This window comes from Pan troglodytes, chromosome 9, assembly GCF_028858775.2.
Source record: "Pan troglodytes isolate AG18354 chromosome 9, NHGRI_mPanTro3-v2.0_pri, whole genome shotgun sequence".
NCBI classification, from domain to species: Eukaryota; Metazoa; Chordata; class Mammalia; order Primates; family Hominidae; genus Pan; species Pan troglodytes.
This window is the reverse complement of record NC_072407.2, coordinates 65,611,086-65,624,686: the sequence shown is the minus strand read 5'-3', so window position 1 is coordinate 65,624,686 and position 13,601 is coordinate 65,611,086. Positions and strand designations below refer to the sequence as shown.

The 13,601-nt window shown below is 36.9% G+C and overlaps 1 protein-coding gene across 2 annotated transcripts in view; it reads right to left on the bottom strand.

Moving 5' to 3' along the window:
* Positions 1 to 1,330: 1,330 nt before the first annotated feature.
* SLC22A10 (solute carrier family 22 member 10) overlaps positions 1,331 to 13,601 on the bottom strand; it is a 96,351-nt gene continuing 84,080 nt past the window's right edge. The window contains exons 10-14 of one of the 2 annotated variants that reach the window (XM_016921102.2): positions 13,430 to 13,545; positions 10,511 to 10,725; positions 8,834 to 8,942; positions 8,168 to 8,371; positions 1,331 to 2,057 (exon numbers count right to left, since the gene is read on the bottom strand). In XM_016921102.2, coding sequence (XP_016776591.1) covers positions 1,997 to 2,057; positions 8,168 to 8,371; positions 8,834 to 8,942; positions 10,511 to 10,725; positions 13,430 to 13,545 — 705 coding nt within the window. In that variant the 3' untranslated portion in view covers positions 1,331 to 1,996. Of the gene's footprint in view, positions 2,058 to 8,167; positions 8,372 to 8,833; positions 8,943 to 10,510; positions 10,726 to 13,429; positions 13,546 to 13,601 lie in introns of those variants that run through there. The other variant, XM_016921105.3, reaches the window with a different exon arrangement.

Genomic DNA, 13,601 nt, shown 5'->3' with positions numbered 1-13,601 from the left:
GAAATCACCCATCGTCTGCGTCGCTCACGCTGGGAGCTGTAGACCGGAGCTGTTCGTGTTCGGCCATCTTGGCGCTCTCTCTTTAATCTCTTAATCCTGTGATCACGTAAGCTGAGGAGGATGTATGTTGCCTCAGGACCCTGTGATGATTGCGTTAACTGCACAAGTTGTAGAGTACATGTGTTTGAGCTATATGAAATCTGGGCACCTTGAAAAAAGAACAGGATAACAGCAATGTTCAGGGAACAAGAGAGATAACCTTAAATTTTGACTGCTGTTGAGCCAGGCAGAACAGAGCCATATTTCTCTTCTTTTGAAAGCAAATGGGAGAAATATTGCTGAATTCTTTTTCTCAGCAAGGAACATCCCTGAGAAAGAGAACGCGCACCTGAGGGTAGGCCTCTAAAATGGCCCCCTTGGGTGTGGCCGTCTTCTATGGTTGAGACTGTAGGGATGAAATAAGCCCCAGTCTTCCATAGCACTCCCAGGCTTATTAATTAGGATAAATTCCCGCCTAATAAATTTTGGTCAGATCAGTTGCTCTCAAACCCTGTCTCCTGATAAGATGTTATCAATGACAATGGTGCCTGAAACTTCATTAGCAATTTTAATTTCGCCCCGTCCTGGGGTCCTGTGATCTCGCCCTGCCTCCATTTGCCTTGTGATATTCTAGTACCCTGTGAAGTACATTATCTCTGTGACCCACACCTTATTCGAACACTCCCTCCTGTTTTGAAAATCCCTAATAAAACCTTGCTGGTTTTATGGCTCAGGGGGCATCATGGAACCTACCGACATGTGATGTCTCCCCCAGATGCCCAGCTTTGAAATTTCTCTCTTTTGTACTCTGTCCCTTTATTTCTCAAACTGGTCAATGCTTTGGGAAAATAGAAAAGAACCTATGTGAAACATTGGGGGTGAATTTTGCCTGATATCTGGCTGAATTTCCCCCGATACCTCACCACCTGTTTGTTTGAGCACCAATAAATAGCATGGGCTCCCAGAGCTTGGGGCCTTCGCAGCCTCCACACTTGTGATGGCCCCCTGGTCCCACTTTCTCTCTCAAATTGTCTTTTTCTCATTCCTTTGACTCCGCCAGACTTCGTCGCCCCCACGACCTGGCGTTGGGTCTGATCACCCCAACATTCAGTGTATCTTCACCCACTCTGAGAGTCATTAGCACTTAAAATCTTTGCTGTTTAAAATGAAAGTTTATATTTTGGTTATGTAAGTTTGCCTGAAATTACTTTACTACTATATGTACTTTCATTTATTAGTCACATCATTTGAAATATAATTTTTTAATTTATAGTTATTTTATTAAATGTACATACAGTTTGAAAATTGCTGAATCTGGCCTTTGCCCTTCAATTTGAACAATATCTTTATAATATTGTAAACTATACCAGCTATTTGTTTAAAATATACAGAGAGAAAATTACAAAGAAAAAGTAATTAAAATTCCACCATGGAAAAGTAACTAACATCATTTAGTGACTGTATTTACAAAGAGATAGTCAATGCTGTTTAGTATCTAATCTTTCTGTTTTCCAATGGCTTATTATGTCAAAAGTATCATGTATTAAGTGCATTTATATAGGTCTCTATTTCTGGATTTATTTTGATTTCTGGTTGCATGTACAGTATTGTTTTGACTTTTGCAACTTTATGAATTCATCACATGGTGCTTCATACACCAGCCAGCCACATCCTAATTCTGTGATTTTCTTTTGTTTCTGAATCATCTTATCTACTAGTAATTTATTGATAAATTTGTAACTTTTTAAAGGACTTCCCAAAAATATCAGATTGCTCAAGAGATTACATGTCCCCACAAGTTAATTTTGAAATAAAATGCAAATTAATGCCAAATTATAATTGAGATTCATGTATCTAATATATGTTCTTGCTGGTTGTAGGGAAAAAAAACCTTCTGGTGTGTTCTTTTCCTGTATTTTTTTCTGAATTTCCTCACCAATCAGCTCATGAAGGCTTCTTAAAATTTGGTCACTTTTGTGTAGCAATCATTTTTATGCCTTTTTCTTGAGATTTTTTTTCTGGAAAAACAAAACAGAAACAATAAATTGAAAAAGAACAAACAAAAACAAAACAAACATTCAGAAAAAATAAAAATTACTTTGTATGTCCTCTATGCACCATTGCAAGCTGAACCTCTGACCATCAGCTTTTATTTATTTTTTTTTAACTTTATTTTAGGTTTAGGGGTATATGTGCAGGATTGTTATATAGCAAACAGTGTGTCACAGGGGTTTTGTGCACATATTATTTAGTTACCCAGATAATAAGCATAGTACTCCATAGGTTTTTTTTTAATCCTTTCCCTCCTCCCAATCACCACCCTCAAGTAGGCCCCAGCATCTGTAGTTCTTTGTGTCCATGTGTTTTTGTAGTTTAGCTCCCACTTATAAATGAGAACATATGGTAGTTGGTTTTCTGTTCCTGCATTACTTTGCCTAGAATAATGTTTTCCAGCTCCACCCATGTTGCTGCAAAGGACATGATTTTTTTTTATGGCTGCATGGTATTCCATGGTATATATGTACCACATTTTCTTTATCCAGTCTACTGTTGACGGACACTTAGGTTTGTTCCATGTCTTTGCTATTGTGAATAGTGCTACAATAGACAAACATGTGCATGTGTCTTTATAGTAGAATGAATTATATTCCTTTGAGTATATACCCAAAAATGGGATTACACCATCAGCTATTTATAAGTCAGTATTTGTAGTGAATCACACTCACTCTGTAAAAGGTCCTGCAGCCTGTGCAGATCCAAAAAGGGAGTTTTGAAAATTGCTACTCTCACTTGGTCTTTTTAGACCTGTGGTAAATGGCATCTTTGAAAGTTAAGGGATGAATTAAAAAATTTAAGAAATCTCACCATTAATTATGGGTTACATTGTGTCCCCCCATCAAAGAAAATTTATATGTTGAAGTCTTAACTCTAAATACCTCAGAATGTGACATTATTCAGAAACAGTGTTGTTGCACATGTTACTAGTTAAGGCAAGGTCATATTGGAGTAGAGTGGGACCCCTCACTCAATATGACTGGTGCCCTTATAAAAAAGGAGGAATTTGAGGCCAGACGTGGTGGCTCATGCCTGTCATCCCAGCACTTTGGGAGGCCGAGGCAGGTGGATCACCTGAGGTCAGGAGTTCAAGACCAGCCTGATTAACATGGTGAAACCCTGTCTGTACAAAAATACAAAAACTAGCCTGACATGATGGTGGGTGCCTGTAATCCCAGCTACTTGGGAGGCTGAGATGGGAGAATAGTTTGAATCCAGGAGGCAGAGGTTGCACTCCAGCCTGGGTGACAGAGCAAGACTCCATCTAAAAAAAAAAAAAAGTTGGGAGAAATTTGAATGTAGAGACACACACGTGGGGAAAAATGTCATGTGAAGATTACAGTTGGGAAACTATACCCAAGGATCTACCAGAAGTGAGAAGAGATGTCTGGAATAGATTCTTCCCTACAGACTTCAGTGAGGTCAAATCCTTTTCAATAAATTGATCTCAGACTTCTAGCTTCCAGAACTGTGACACAATAAATTTCTTAAGTGCCTAAGTTTGTGATACCTTGTTATGAAAGACATAAGAAGTGAATATGCTATTTTTATTATTTTAACATTATTTCATGTCACCAATCAGATTAAACCCAAACAAGAATATCCCAAGAAAAATTATAATAATCTCTCAAAGAGCAGACAAATAGAGCATCCTGAAAGCACCAAGAAAAAAAGAAGCAAATAATACATAAGGGAGATCCAATATGCCTGGAAGCAGACTTGTGGCTGAAAATGTGCAGGCCAGAAAGGATTGAGATGATATATGCAGAATGCTGAAGGAAAAAGAAAAGACTGCTGTCCAAGAATACTCTACCCAGAAAAGCTATATTTCAGAAATGAGTTGAGATAAAGACTTTCCCAGGCAAAAAAAAAAAAAAAAAAAAAAAAAGCTGAGGGAATTCATCACTATCTCCTACAAGAAATGCTAAATGGAGTTTTTTGAACTTAAAGAAAAGGGCATTAATGTTATTGTTACTCTAGTACTGTAATTGTGGCATGTAAACCACTTATATCTTTAGTATAAAAACTAAAAAAAAACCTATCAAAAATAATAACTACAATAATTTGTTAAGAGGTGGGCAAAATAAAAGTGTAAATCATGACAAAAATCAAAAGGTGGAAGGAGAGTTGAATTGTACCAGATTATTCTGTTTCTTCTCTTTTCTTTGTGATCAGTGTCAAGTTGCTATCATTTAAAATAACTTGTTATAACTATATAATTTTGTATAAGCCTTGTAACTGCAAAGCAAAAACCTATAATAGATATGCTAAAATTAAAACACAAAGAATCAAAATATACTACTAGAGAAAACCACAAATAAAAACTGTAAAAGTGAAAGCAGGGGAAAAAAATGTACAAAACAAGTAGAAAATCGGTAACAAAATGGCAGTGTTAAGCCCTTACCTATTAATAATTACCTTGAATGTAAATGGACTAAATTCTGCAATTAAAGACGTAGAATGATTGAATGGATTTTTTTTTAACTTAACTATAAGAGACTCATTTCAACTATAAGGACACACGTAGACTTAAATTGAACAAAAGGAAAAAGTATTTCATGCAAATGAAAACTAAAAAAGACTAGGAGTAGCTATGCTTATATCAGATAAAATAAACATTATGGTGTTGTTTCTTTTTGCAGTTTTTTTTTTTTTGCCAGAAACTGCAAAAAGAGATAAAACCATATACAATACTTAAGGGGTCAATACAGCAATAGGATAAAACAATTATAAATATATATGCCCCAACATCAGAGCACCTAAATATATGGAGCAAATATTAATAGACCTAAATGGAGTGATAGTCTGCATAAAATAATAATAGGAGACTTTCAGCAATGGACAGATCATCCAGATAGATAGAAAATCAACAAAGAAATATTAAAATTAAATCACATCCTAGATCCAACATTTACAGAACATTTCATCCAACAGCTACACAAGACAAATTCTTCTCAGAAGCACACAGAACATTTTCCAGGTTAAATCCTATGTTAGGCCACAAAACAAATCTCAACAAATTTTTTAAAAATCAAAATAATTTCAAATATCTTTTCTGATCACAATGCAATAGAACTAGAAATTAGTAACACAAAGAAAGAACTTTGGAAACCTTACAAATACATGGAAATTAAACAACATGCTCCTAAACAGTCATTGGGTGAATGAAGAAATAAAAACAAAATTTAAAAATTTCCTGAGACAAAAGAAAATGGAAACACAACATACCAAAACCTATGGGATACAGCAAAAGCCATTCTAAGAGTGAAGTTTATAGCATTAAATATCTACATCAAAAAATTTAAAGATCTCAAATAAATAACCTGATATTAAACCTAAAGGAACTAGAAAAACAAAAACAAACTAAAACCAAAATTAGTAGAAGGAAATAATAAATATCAGAGCAGAAATAAATAAAAAAGACAAAAATACAAAAGATTAGGAAAATTAGTTTGTTTTTTGAAAAGACAAACAACATCAACAAGCCTTAGCCAGACTAAGAAAAAAGAGAGATGACTCAAATAAAATTAGAGTTGGCAGAGGAGATATCACCACTGATATCACAAAAAGGATCCTTAGAGACTGTTATGAACAAATACAAACCAAAAAAATTAGAAAACAGAAAAAAAAAAACAAACAGAAAAATCCCTAGACACATACAAACCTACTAAGACTGAATCATGGAGAATTAGAAAACCTCAACAGGCCAATAAAAAGATAAGGAAATTGAATCAATAATAAAAAGTCTCCCATTAAAGAAAAGCCCAGGACTTGATGCCTTCACAGGTGAATTCTACTAAACATTTAAAGAAGGAATTCTAAAATAGCAAAAATATACAAATGGAATTATATCAAACTAAAGAGGCTTTATGCAGCAAAGAAAACAATCAATGAAGTGAAGAGACAGCCTGCAGAGTGAAATAAAATATTCACAAACTACACGTCTAACAAGGGACTAATAACTAAAACACAAGAAGAGCTCAAGAGTAAAAAACAAAGTGTGATTTGAAAATGGGCAAAAGATCTGAGTAGACATTTCATAAAAGAAGACACATGAATGCCCAATAGTTATATGAAAAAATACTCAACATCACCAATCATTGATAAAAAACAAAGCCACAGTGAGATGTCATCTCATTCCAATTAGAATGGCTATTACCAAAAAGTCATAAAATAGCAAATGATAGTAAAGATGTAGAGAAAGAGGAATTCACACATGATTGGTAGAAATGCAAATTAGTACAGCCATTATGGAAAACAGTATGAAGGTTCCTCAACAAATGAAAAGTTAACCACCATAATATCCAGCAATCCCACTATTGAGTATATATCCAAAGGAAATGAAATTGGTATGTCAAAGAAATATTTGCATTCCCATGTTTTACAGCACTATTCACCATAGGCAAGATATGGAATTAACCTAAGTGTCCGTCAACAGATAAGTAGATTTTGAAGAGAGAGAGATATATATATATACTCAGTGGAATATACTCAATGGAATACAATTTGGCCATAAAAAAGAATGAAATCCTGTCCACTTAACATGGATTATGATGTGTTAATGACAACATGGATTAACCATGTTAAGTCAAATAAGAGAAGCACATGACAAATGCTGCATGATCTCACTCATATGTAGAATCTTTCAAAAGTTGATTTCATAGAAATTGATAGTAGAATAGTGGTTGTCAAAGGCTAGGGAAGGAAGAAGGTAGGGGGAGATAGGGACAGGTTCATCAACAGGTACAAAGCTACAGTTTGTTAGGAGAAAGAAGTTATAGGCTGGGCGCGGTGCTCACACCTGTAATCCCAGCACTTTGGGAGGCCGAGGCAGGTGGATCACGAGGTCAGGAGATCGAGACCATCCTGGCTAACAGGGTGAAACCCTGTCTCTACTAAAAGTACAAAAAATTAGCTGGGCGTGGTGGCGGGCTACTCGGGAGGCTAAGGCAGGAGAATCACTATAATCTGGGAGGCAGAGGTTGCAGTGAGCTGAGATTGTGCCAGTGCACTCCATCCTGGGCAACAGAGTGAGACTGTCTTAAAAAAAAAAAAAAAAAATTCTAGTGTTCTATGGCACAGTACGGTGACCATAATTAGCAATAATGTATTATATATTTCAAAAGAGCTATAAGAAAGGATTTGAATGTTCTTACCACAAAAAATGATGTGTTTAAGATTATAGATATGCTAATTACCATGATTTCTATGTATCAAAACGTCACACTGTTCCCCATAAATATGTGCAATTATTTTGAGTCAATTAAAAACAAAATAAAAGGCCAAGGCAGGGGGATTGCTTGAACACAGGAGTTCGAGACCAGCCTGGGCAACATGGTGAAACCCAATCTCTACTAAAAATACAAAAATTTAGCCATGTGTAGAGGCGTGTGCCAGCTACTCGAGAGGCAGAGGTGGGAGAATCACCTGAGCCCAGGAACTCGAGGCTTCAGTAAGCTGTGATTGCACCACTGCACTTCAGACTGGATGACAGAGGAGACCCCATCTTTAAATATACAAATAAAATGAAACTTTAAAATTAAAAAATAAAAATACTTTTTCCTAGTTTCTTATTTTCTCTATCCTCAAACCTTCTATTACTCATGGCAGCAAGGTTGACTGAATTTCACAGGCAACTAAACAAGAGTTATCTCCTTTATTATCTTTTCAAGGAGGATCTTTAACTCTTTGTGATATTTCTGAACATTCTTCCTTCACTATTTTGTTTCCTTCCCCACCATATCCCAAGCTCTATGAATCCAAGAATCATTAAATACCACCATGAGCGTGTGTCTTTCATGAGGAAAGGTAGTATGTGCCATCACAACATAGCTCATTTTTATCTCTTTATCACTAAAACTACCAATGAGGGTGTCTCTGTACTCTAGAGTTGGAACTCAGAATGGATAGAGCTGGCCCTGCTGCTAATGAAAGGCAATGGCCCAAGTGGAAGTAGCTCAGGAAAGGCTAAGCTTTCACAATAATCTCAAGGATACACATGGAGTTTTTCATTTCTTATCATGGATATAGAGTACACTGCTTCTCTCAGGACATGGCTAAAAGATTCACTCACTGATTTTCCACATCCTTGATGGTGTCAGGCAAAGGCAGATTCTTGGTTTCTGGTAGGAGGAAGACAATAAGGCCACCAATGATGGGGAAGATTCCATAAATGATCCATGGCAAAGTGGTAAAAAATACCGTTAAGGTCATCAAGAGGGGAGCCAGTGCTGCTCCAATCCTACTAGCTGTTAAATCTATTCCTGAAGCTCTTGCCCTACAGATAAATAACAATACATGATAATCAGAAAAAAAATCTACACATGTAATTTGTGACATATTATGTTGACTGCAGAAGACAATAAAACACAATCATTAGGTACATGGACAAACAGTTGCTTTTGAGATTTTCTCTATGATTTTCTAGCTGTTTTTAATCAGGTTCAGTGTGAGTTAAGACTCCTTTTCATCATTTTAAACAGACAGTTACACATGACACCTACCCTGATGAGTGGTCCGAAAGATTAGTGAGATGATGCATTAAAATACTGCCTAGCACAGTAGATGGCGCAAAGTCAGCTTGCAATAAACATTGGCCATAATTTTTGTTCGTGTATTATTAGTATTATAAATGATTGCTTTTAAAATAATAAACAGGTCTCAGGTTTATTCCCTCAGTAAGTATTGTTTAGTGGGAAATTCTTATTTTAGGCTCAGGTGGAGCATCCGTATCTCATACCTGAGAACAGTGGGGATGAGTTCAATGAAGTGAACAGCAACACTGGAAAAAGTAGCAGCAGAACAGCCGATTCCCAGACATGCCAAAGCCACACGCAGGGTCTGCATTTCTGGCAAAAGGAAGAGACCAGTGAGACTCTGATATCTGGGCTGAAGGAAGCAACATTCACCAAACTTAATTTAAAAACAATCTATCGAGTATTTGCATGTTTGAAAAATACTGTAGAAAATTGAATAGTGCCAGAGAACATCCAGAGGTTGATAAGCTGAGAAATTATCAGCTTAGAATTATCAACATAGGTGGCAAAAAGTGCATAATATTATCTGCATTAATGCAGGAAATCTGTCTATATAGCTAAGATTTTTCAGAGAGGGAGGAGAAACGATGACTCTAGCAGAAATTTTTTTCTTACTTATTCTGTCCAGTATTCGCCATGCCCATTCTATAGAAGGTAGAACCAGCATGTGGACAATTACTGAGGAGTCTGAGACTCAGCACTGTACTTGAGAACTTTACAATTAAAGTGCAGAATTTAAAGGGACCAGCCATCCTAGATTTCCCAGGGATGAAGGGGTTTTAGTGAAGTTAAATTTTTATTGATAAAACCAAGAAAGTCCCAGGTAAATCTGGGTAACTCAGTCAATCTAGTACAGACACAGTATTGTCACGAGTTGGAATTGCACAAGAGACTAATGAAAAAACTCCTTTGTAAGTGGGCAGAGTAGAGAGGCTAGATCCAGAATGATAATAGGCATAAGGAACCAAGCAATGGAACTTCTGCTTGGGGAAAAATAAATTCAGAATTTGGAAACCATTAAAAGGAAGTTTCAGAGAATGTTTTCTGCCTAATATAGAAAGAAAGATAATTATCGATTTATAAGATTAGAAAGTGCTCGATGTAAGTCAGGAGATATACGTTATTGATAATATTCAGGAAGAGGAATCGAGTTCCCCAATCTATTATGCGGTAAAATACATTCTTGTATTTGGAAGCAGGGAAGGCATAGTGCCTACTAAGGTTCCCCTAATCATTACATACAATCATTATATTAACTTATAAAATAGTCTAACAGGGAGTGAAATAGGCTTTTAATCTGCCTAGTTTATTGTCCCTATCATATATTCTTTCTCTGCTTGTAAACAAAGGATTTCTACTTCGTTAAAGTCAAAAAGGTTTCCCCTAATCAAGGGCTGCAGTCATGGTGACTTAACATCACACCCAAGTGTGGCTACACGGATATCAGTGAGTAGACTGGTCACTGAAGACATAGTAATGAGGAAGAACCTAGACAGAGCCCACACAAGGGAAGCAATCATATCGTGTCCTCAAATGGGATATAATCGCAAGGCCTAGACATGCCATGCTTGTTATCAAAAGTGTGATTAACCAAAGGGCACGTGATCAATTGATCTCCTAGAGAAACTGTCAGGAATGAATGTCACCACTATCCAGCTGCTTCCAGAGTTGATGAAGATAAATACACATCTGAGCTGCCCCTGGCTCTTTTCTCAATTATTAGCCAAATTCGTGTTACACGCTCATATTGCTTTGAGGGAATATGTAGCCTTTAAATGGCACTTCTCTTTATTCCTGGTTTTAGGCAAGTGTGACCAATACAATTCCTGAAGAACAAAGAGAAGACATTTTCTTTCCCCCAAAGTCCAGTCTTCTCTCACCTTTGGGCACAAATGTGTTGGCCAAAATGGAAAGGCCCACCAGGAACATGAACAATATCTGGCTTATTCGACGGCCCATATGATTTAGTGTCAAAAGAGCAAGACATCGAACTATGAGAGCGACAGCTCCATAAAGTACCTGCAACAGGAAAATGTTGCTCCCCACATGCTGAAGATTGACCATGGTACCATAAAAAGGTATTGTGTTTGCAAATCTGTGGTGAACAAAATAGAAAAGACACATCATAAGGTTTAGAGCCTATGTCCTGCAGTTGATTATCATATTGGCCCAGGCAGTCATTGGTCAGTGTTAAGGAATAAAGGCTCGGTACGATTTGTAGAGTTCTTTGTTTTAAAGATGGTGATCTTAGAGCTATCATGAATAATTGCATGACATTACATAAGAACAGGACTCCTGTCAGTCATTCTTTTGTCCAAGTTCCCAAGCAGATAGTTGATAATGACAGGGAAACTTAACCTGAATCAGTCATCAAACTCAATGGTATATAAGCATTGAACACAGAAGAATTAAAGCTTGAAAATAAGGGAAATAATTCATTTTCTGAGAGCTGTCAGTATGCTGTAAGGGCTCTCTCTCTTCTCCCCAATGCTACTACAATGAAGAACTTTCCCTTTGCTAGAGAGTAAGGCTCCAAAAAGACTACGTGCCTGGCACACTGTCTGGGAGCACAGTGTTCTGGTGCCTGACACAATTCTAAGAAATTTAAGGTGAAAACAGTGGCTATCTCCTGAGGGGTCAGAGCAGAGACAGAAAATGTGATGAGTGAATAAGCACACTGTATGGACACAGAGGCAGGGATACATGTGTTTCTCTCATAGACCATCTGTGTGGGCTCTTTCCAAGTAAGAGCTGACCAGGAGCCATTTTAAGTAAAAAAATGACCATTCAACCACTCCACGTCTTTAATTGCGGAATTTAATCCATTAACATTTAAGGTAATTATTGATAGGTAAGGGCTTAACACTGCCATTTTGTTACTTGTTTTCTACTTCTTTTGTAGATTTTTTTTCCCCTTTGTTTCACTTTTACAGTTTTTATTTGTGGTTTTCTCTGGTAGTATCTTTTGGTTCTTTGTGTTTTAATTTTAGCATATCAATGATAGGTTTTTGCTTTGCAGTTACCACAAGGCTTGTAAAAAATGTTATATAGTTATAACAAGTTATTTTAAATGATAACACGTTGACACTGATCGCAAAGAAAAGAGAAGAAACAAACAAACAAAAAAGTCTGGTACAATTCAATGCAGAGGATGCCTGAGGAGGATGTTTCTCACTAAAGAGGTTCATATCTCATTCCCCAGAGCTAAGAAAAAGTGTCAGAATCCAGGCAAACAAACCTACACCAACTTCACCATAGGAAATAAAATCAGAGGTTCCTACCGAGGATCTTCAATATACCCAGAAAGCATCTACAGAGAACTAGTCCACATTAATGATCTATCACACCCAGAAAGAGCTAGCTTTAGACATTATGGCAGAAGAAACTACCATAGATCATAGCAATTCCAAGCAAGTAAGTCCTTCTCTGACCACTATCTCTACTTTTTTGACCCACTCTGACTGTCTAGGATTCAGAAGCCAGAGTCTGTAATGTAGTGGATAGGGGAAAAGTGATAAAGCACAATGCGATTAAATGAAGTAGCCACCTATAGGATATGCCTAGGAAGAGGTAAACTGTATAATTTAATAGTACTGTCTTCAGCTTGGAAGTGGACATACGCTCTCCTGTAACACTTTTTATAAGTTTTCAAAAATTTAGAATTATATTTAAAATTTTTCCTACTGACACTACCAAAGTAAGTACTTACATGTCCCCAAGAGACAATGTACAAGTTTGCCTACAGAAGCCCTTCTGCGAACACCCCAAATTGGAAATATGTAAAAGTCCACCAACAAAGAAGTAGGTAAAGAAATTGTTCTGTATTCATCTATTGGAATACTGAAACACTGGGAAGGAGAACAACCTACTATTACAAGCAACAGCACGGATAAATCTTGAAGGAATAAAGTTGAGGAAAAGGAGCCTGTGACAAACAGAGCCATGTTATCTTTTACCTTTTGTGAAGGTCAAAATCAGGCAATAATCCTTCATGGTGATGGAGGCCAGAACTGTTCTTAAGTTATTTTTGGCAGGGGCAGTTTTTATTGCTGTAGATGACGCACAAGGAGGCCTTCCAAGGTTTTTCTACATCTTGATCTGGGTGTTGATTATATTTTCTTTTTTCTTTCTTTCTTTTTTTTCTTTTGAGACAGAGTCTCACTCTTTCACCCAGGCTGGATTACAGTGGCACAATCTTGGCTCACTGCAACCTTCACCTCCCGAGTTCAAGCAATTCTTATGCCTCAACCTCCTAAATAGCTGAGACTACAGCTTTGCACCACCACTCCTGGCTAATTTTTGTATTTTTAGTAGAGACGGGGTTTCACCATGTTGGCCAGGCTGGTCTCGAACTCCTGACCTCAGGTGATCCACCTGCCTCAGCCTCCTAAAGTGTTGGGATTACAGGCATGAGCCATCATGCCTGACTTGATTACATTTTTTTATGTATAAAAATATTCATGGAGTTGTATACATTCATAATCTGTGCACATTACTAAGATTTGTTTCAAGTAGAATTGAAAAAAATAAAGAAAATTAAACAACACAATTTACCTCAGTATCAGTCACCAATGATGAGACTGGTAGGATGATGTGAGTCTACATAACCCTCTGCCTCTCTTCAAATGTAGCAGTTCCCTGTGTATTTTCTTCATCTTTTATCTACAAATCAGTCCTAAACACACACACACACACACACACACACACACACACACACACTACTGTTGCAACCTTTGAAATAAGAAAGTGATTCATGTCACCACACTTTTAATGCTCCTCATATACTATACGAAGCCTACCTCAAAAATACCAGGATACAGATCCTTTTACGCATACTGGGGTTGCGGAACAAGTCACACACAGTAGTTTTGGTCTGTGCTGCATCCAGCTCCTCCTGCATGGTGGATCTTACAACCTTCAATAATAAACATGTATCATTTATCAACATCATCCCAGGCATTGTTGTGAGAA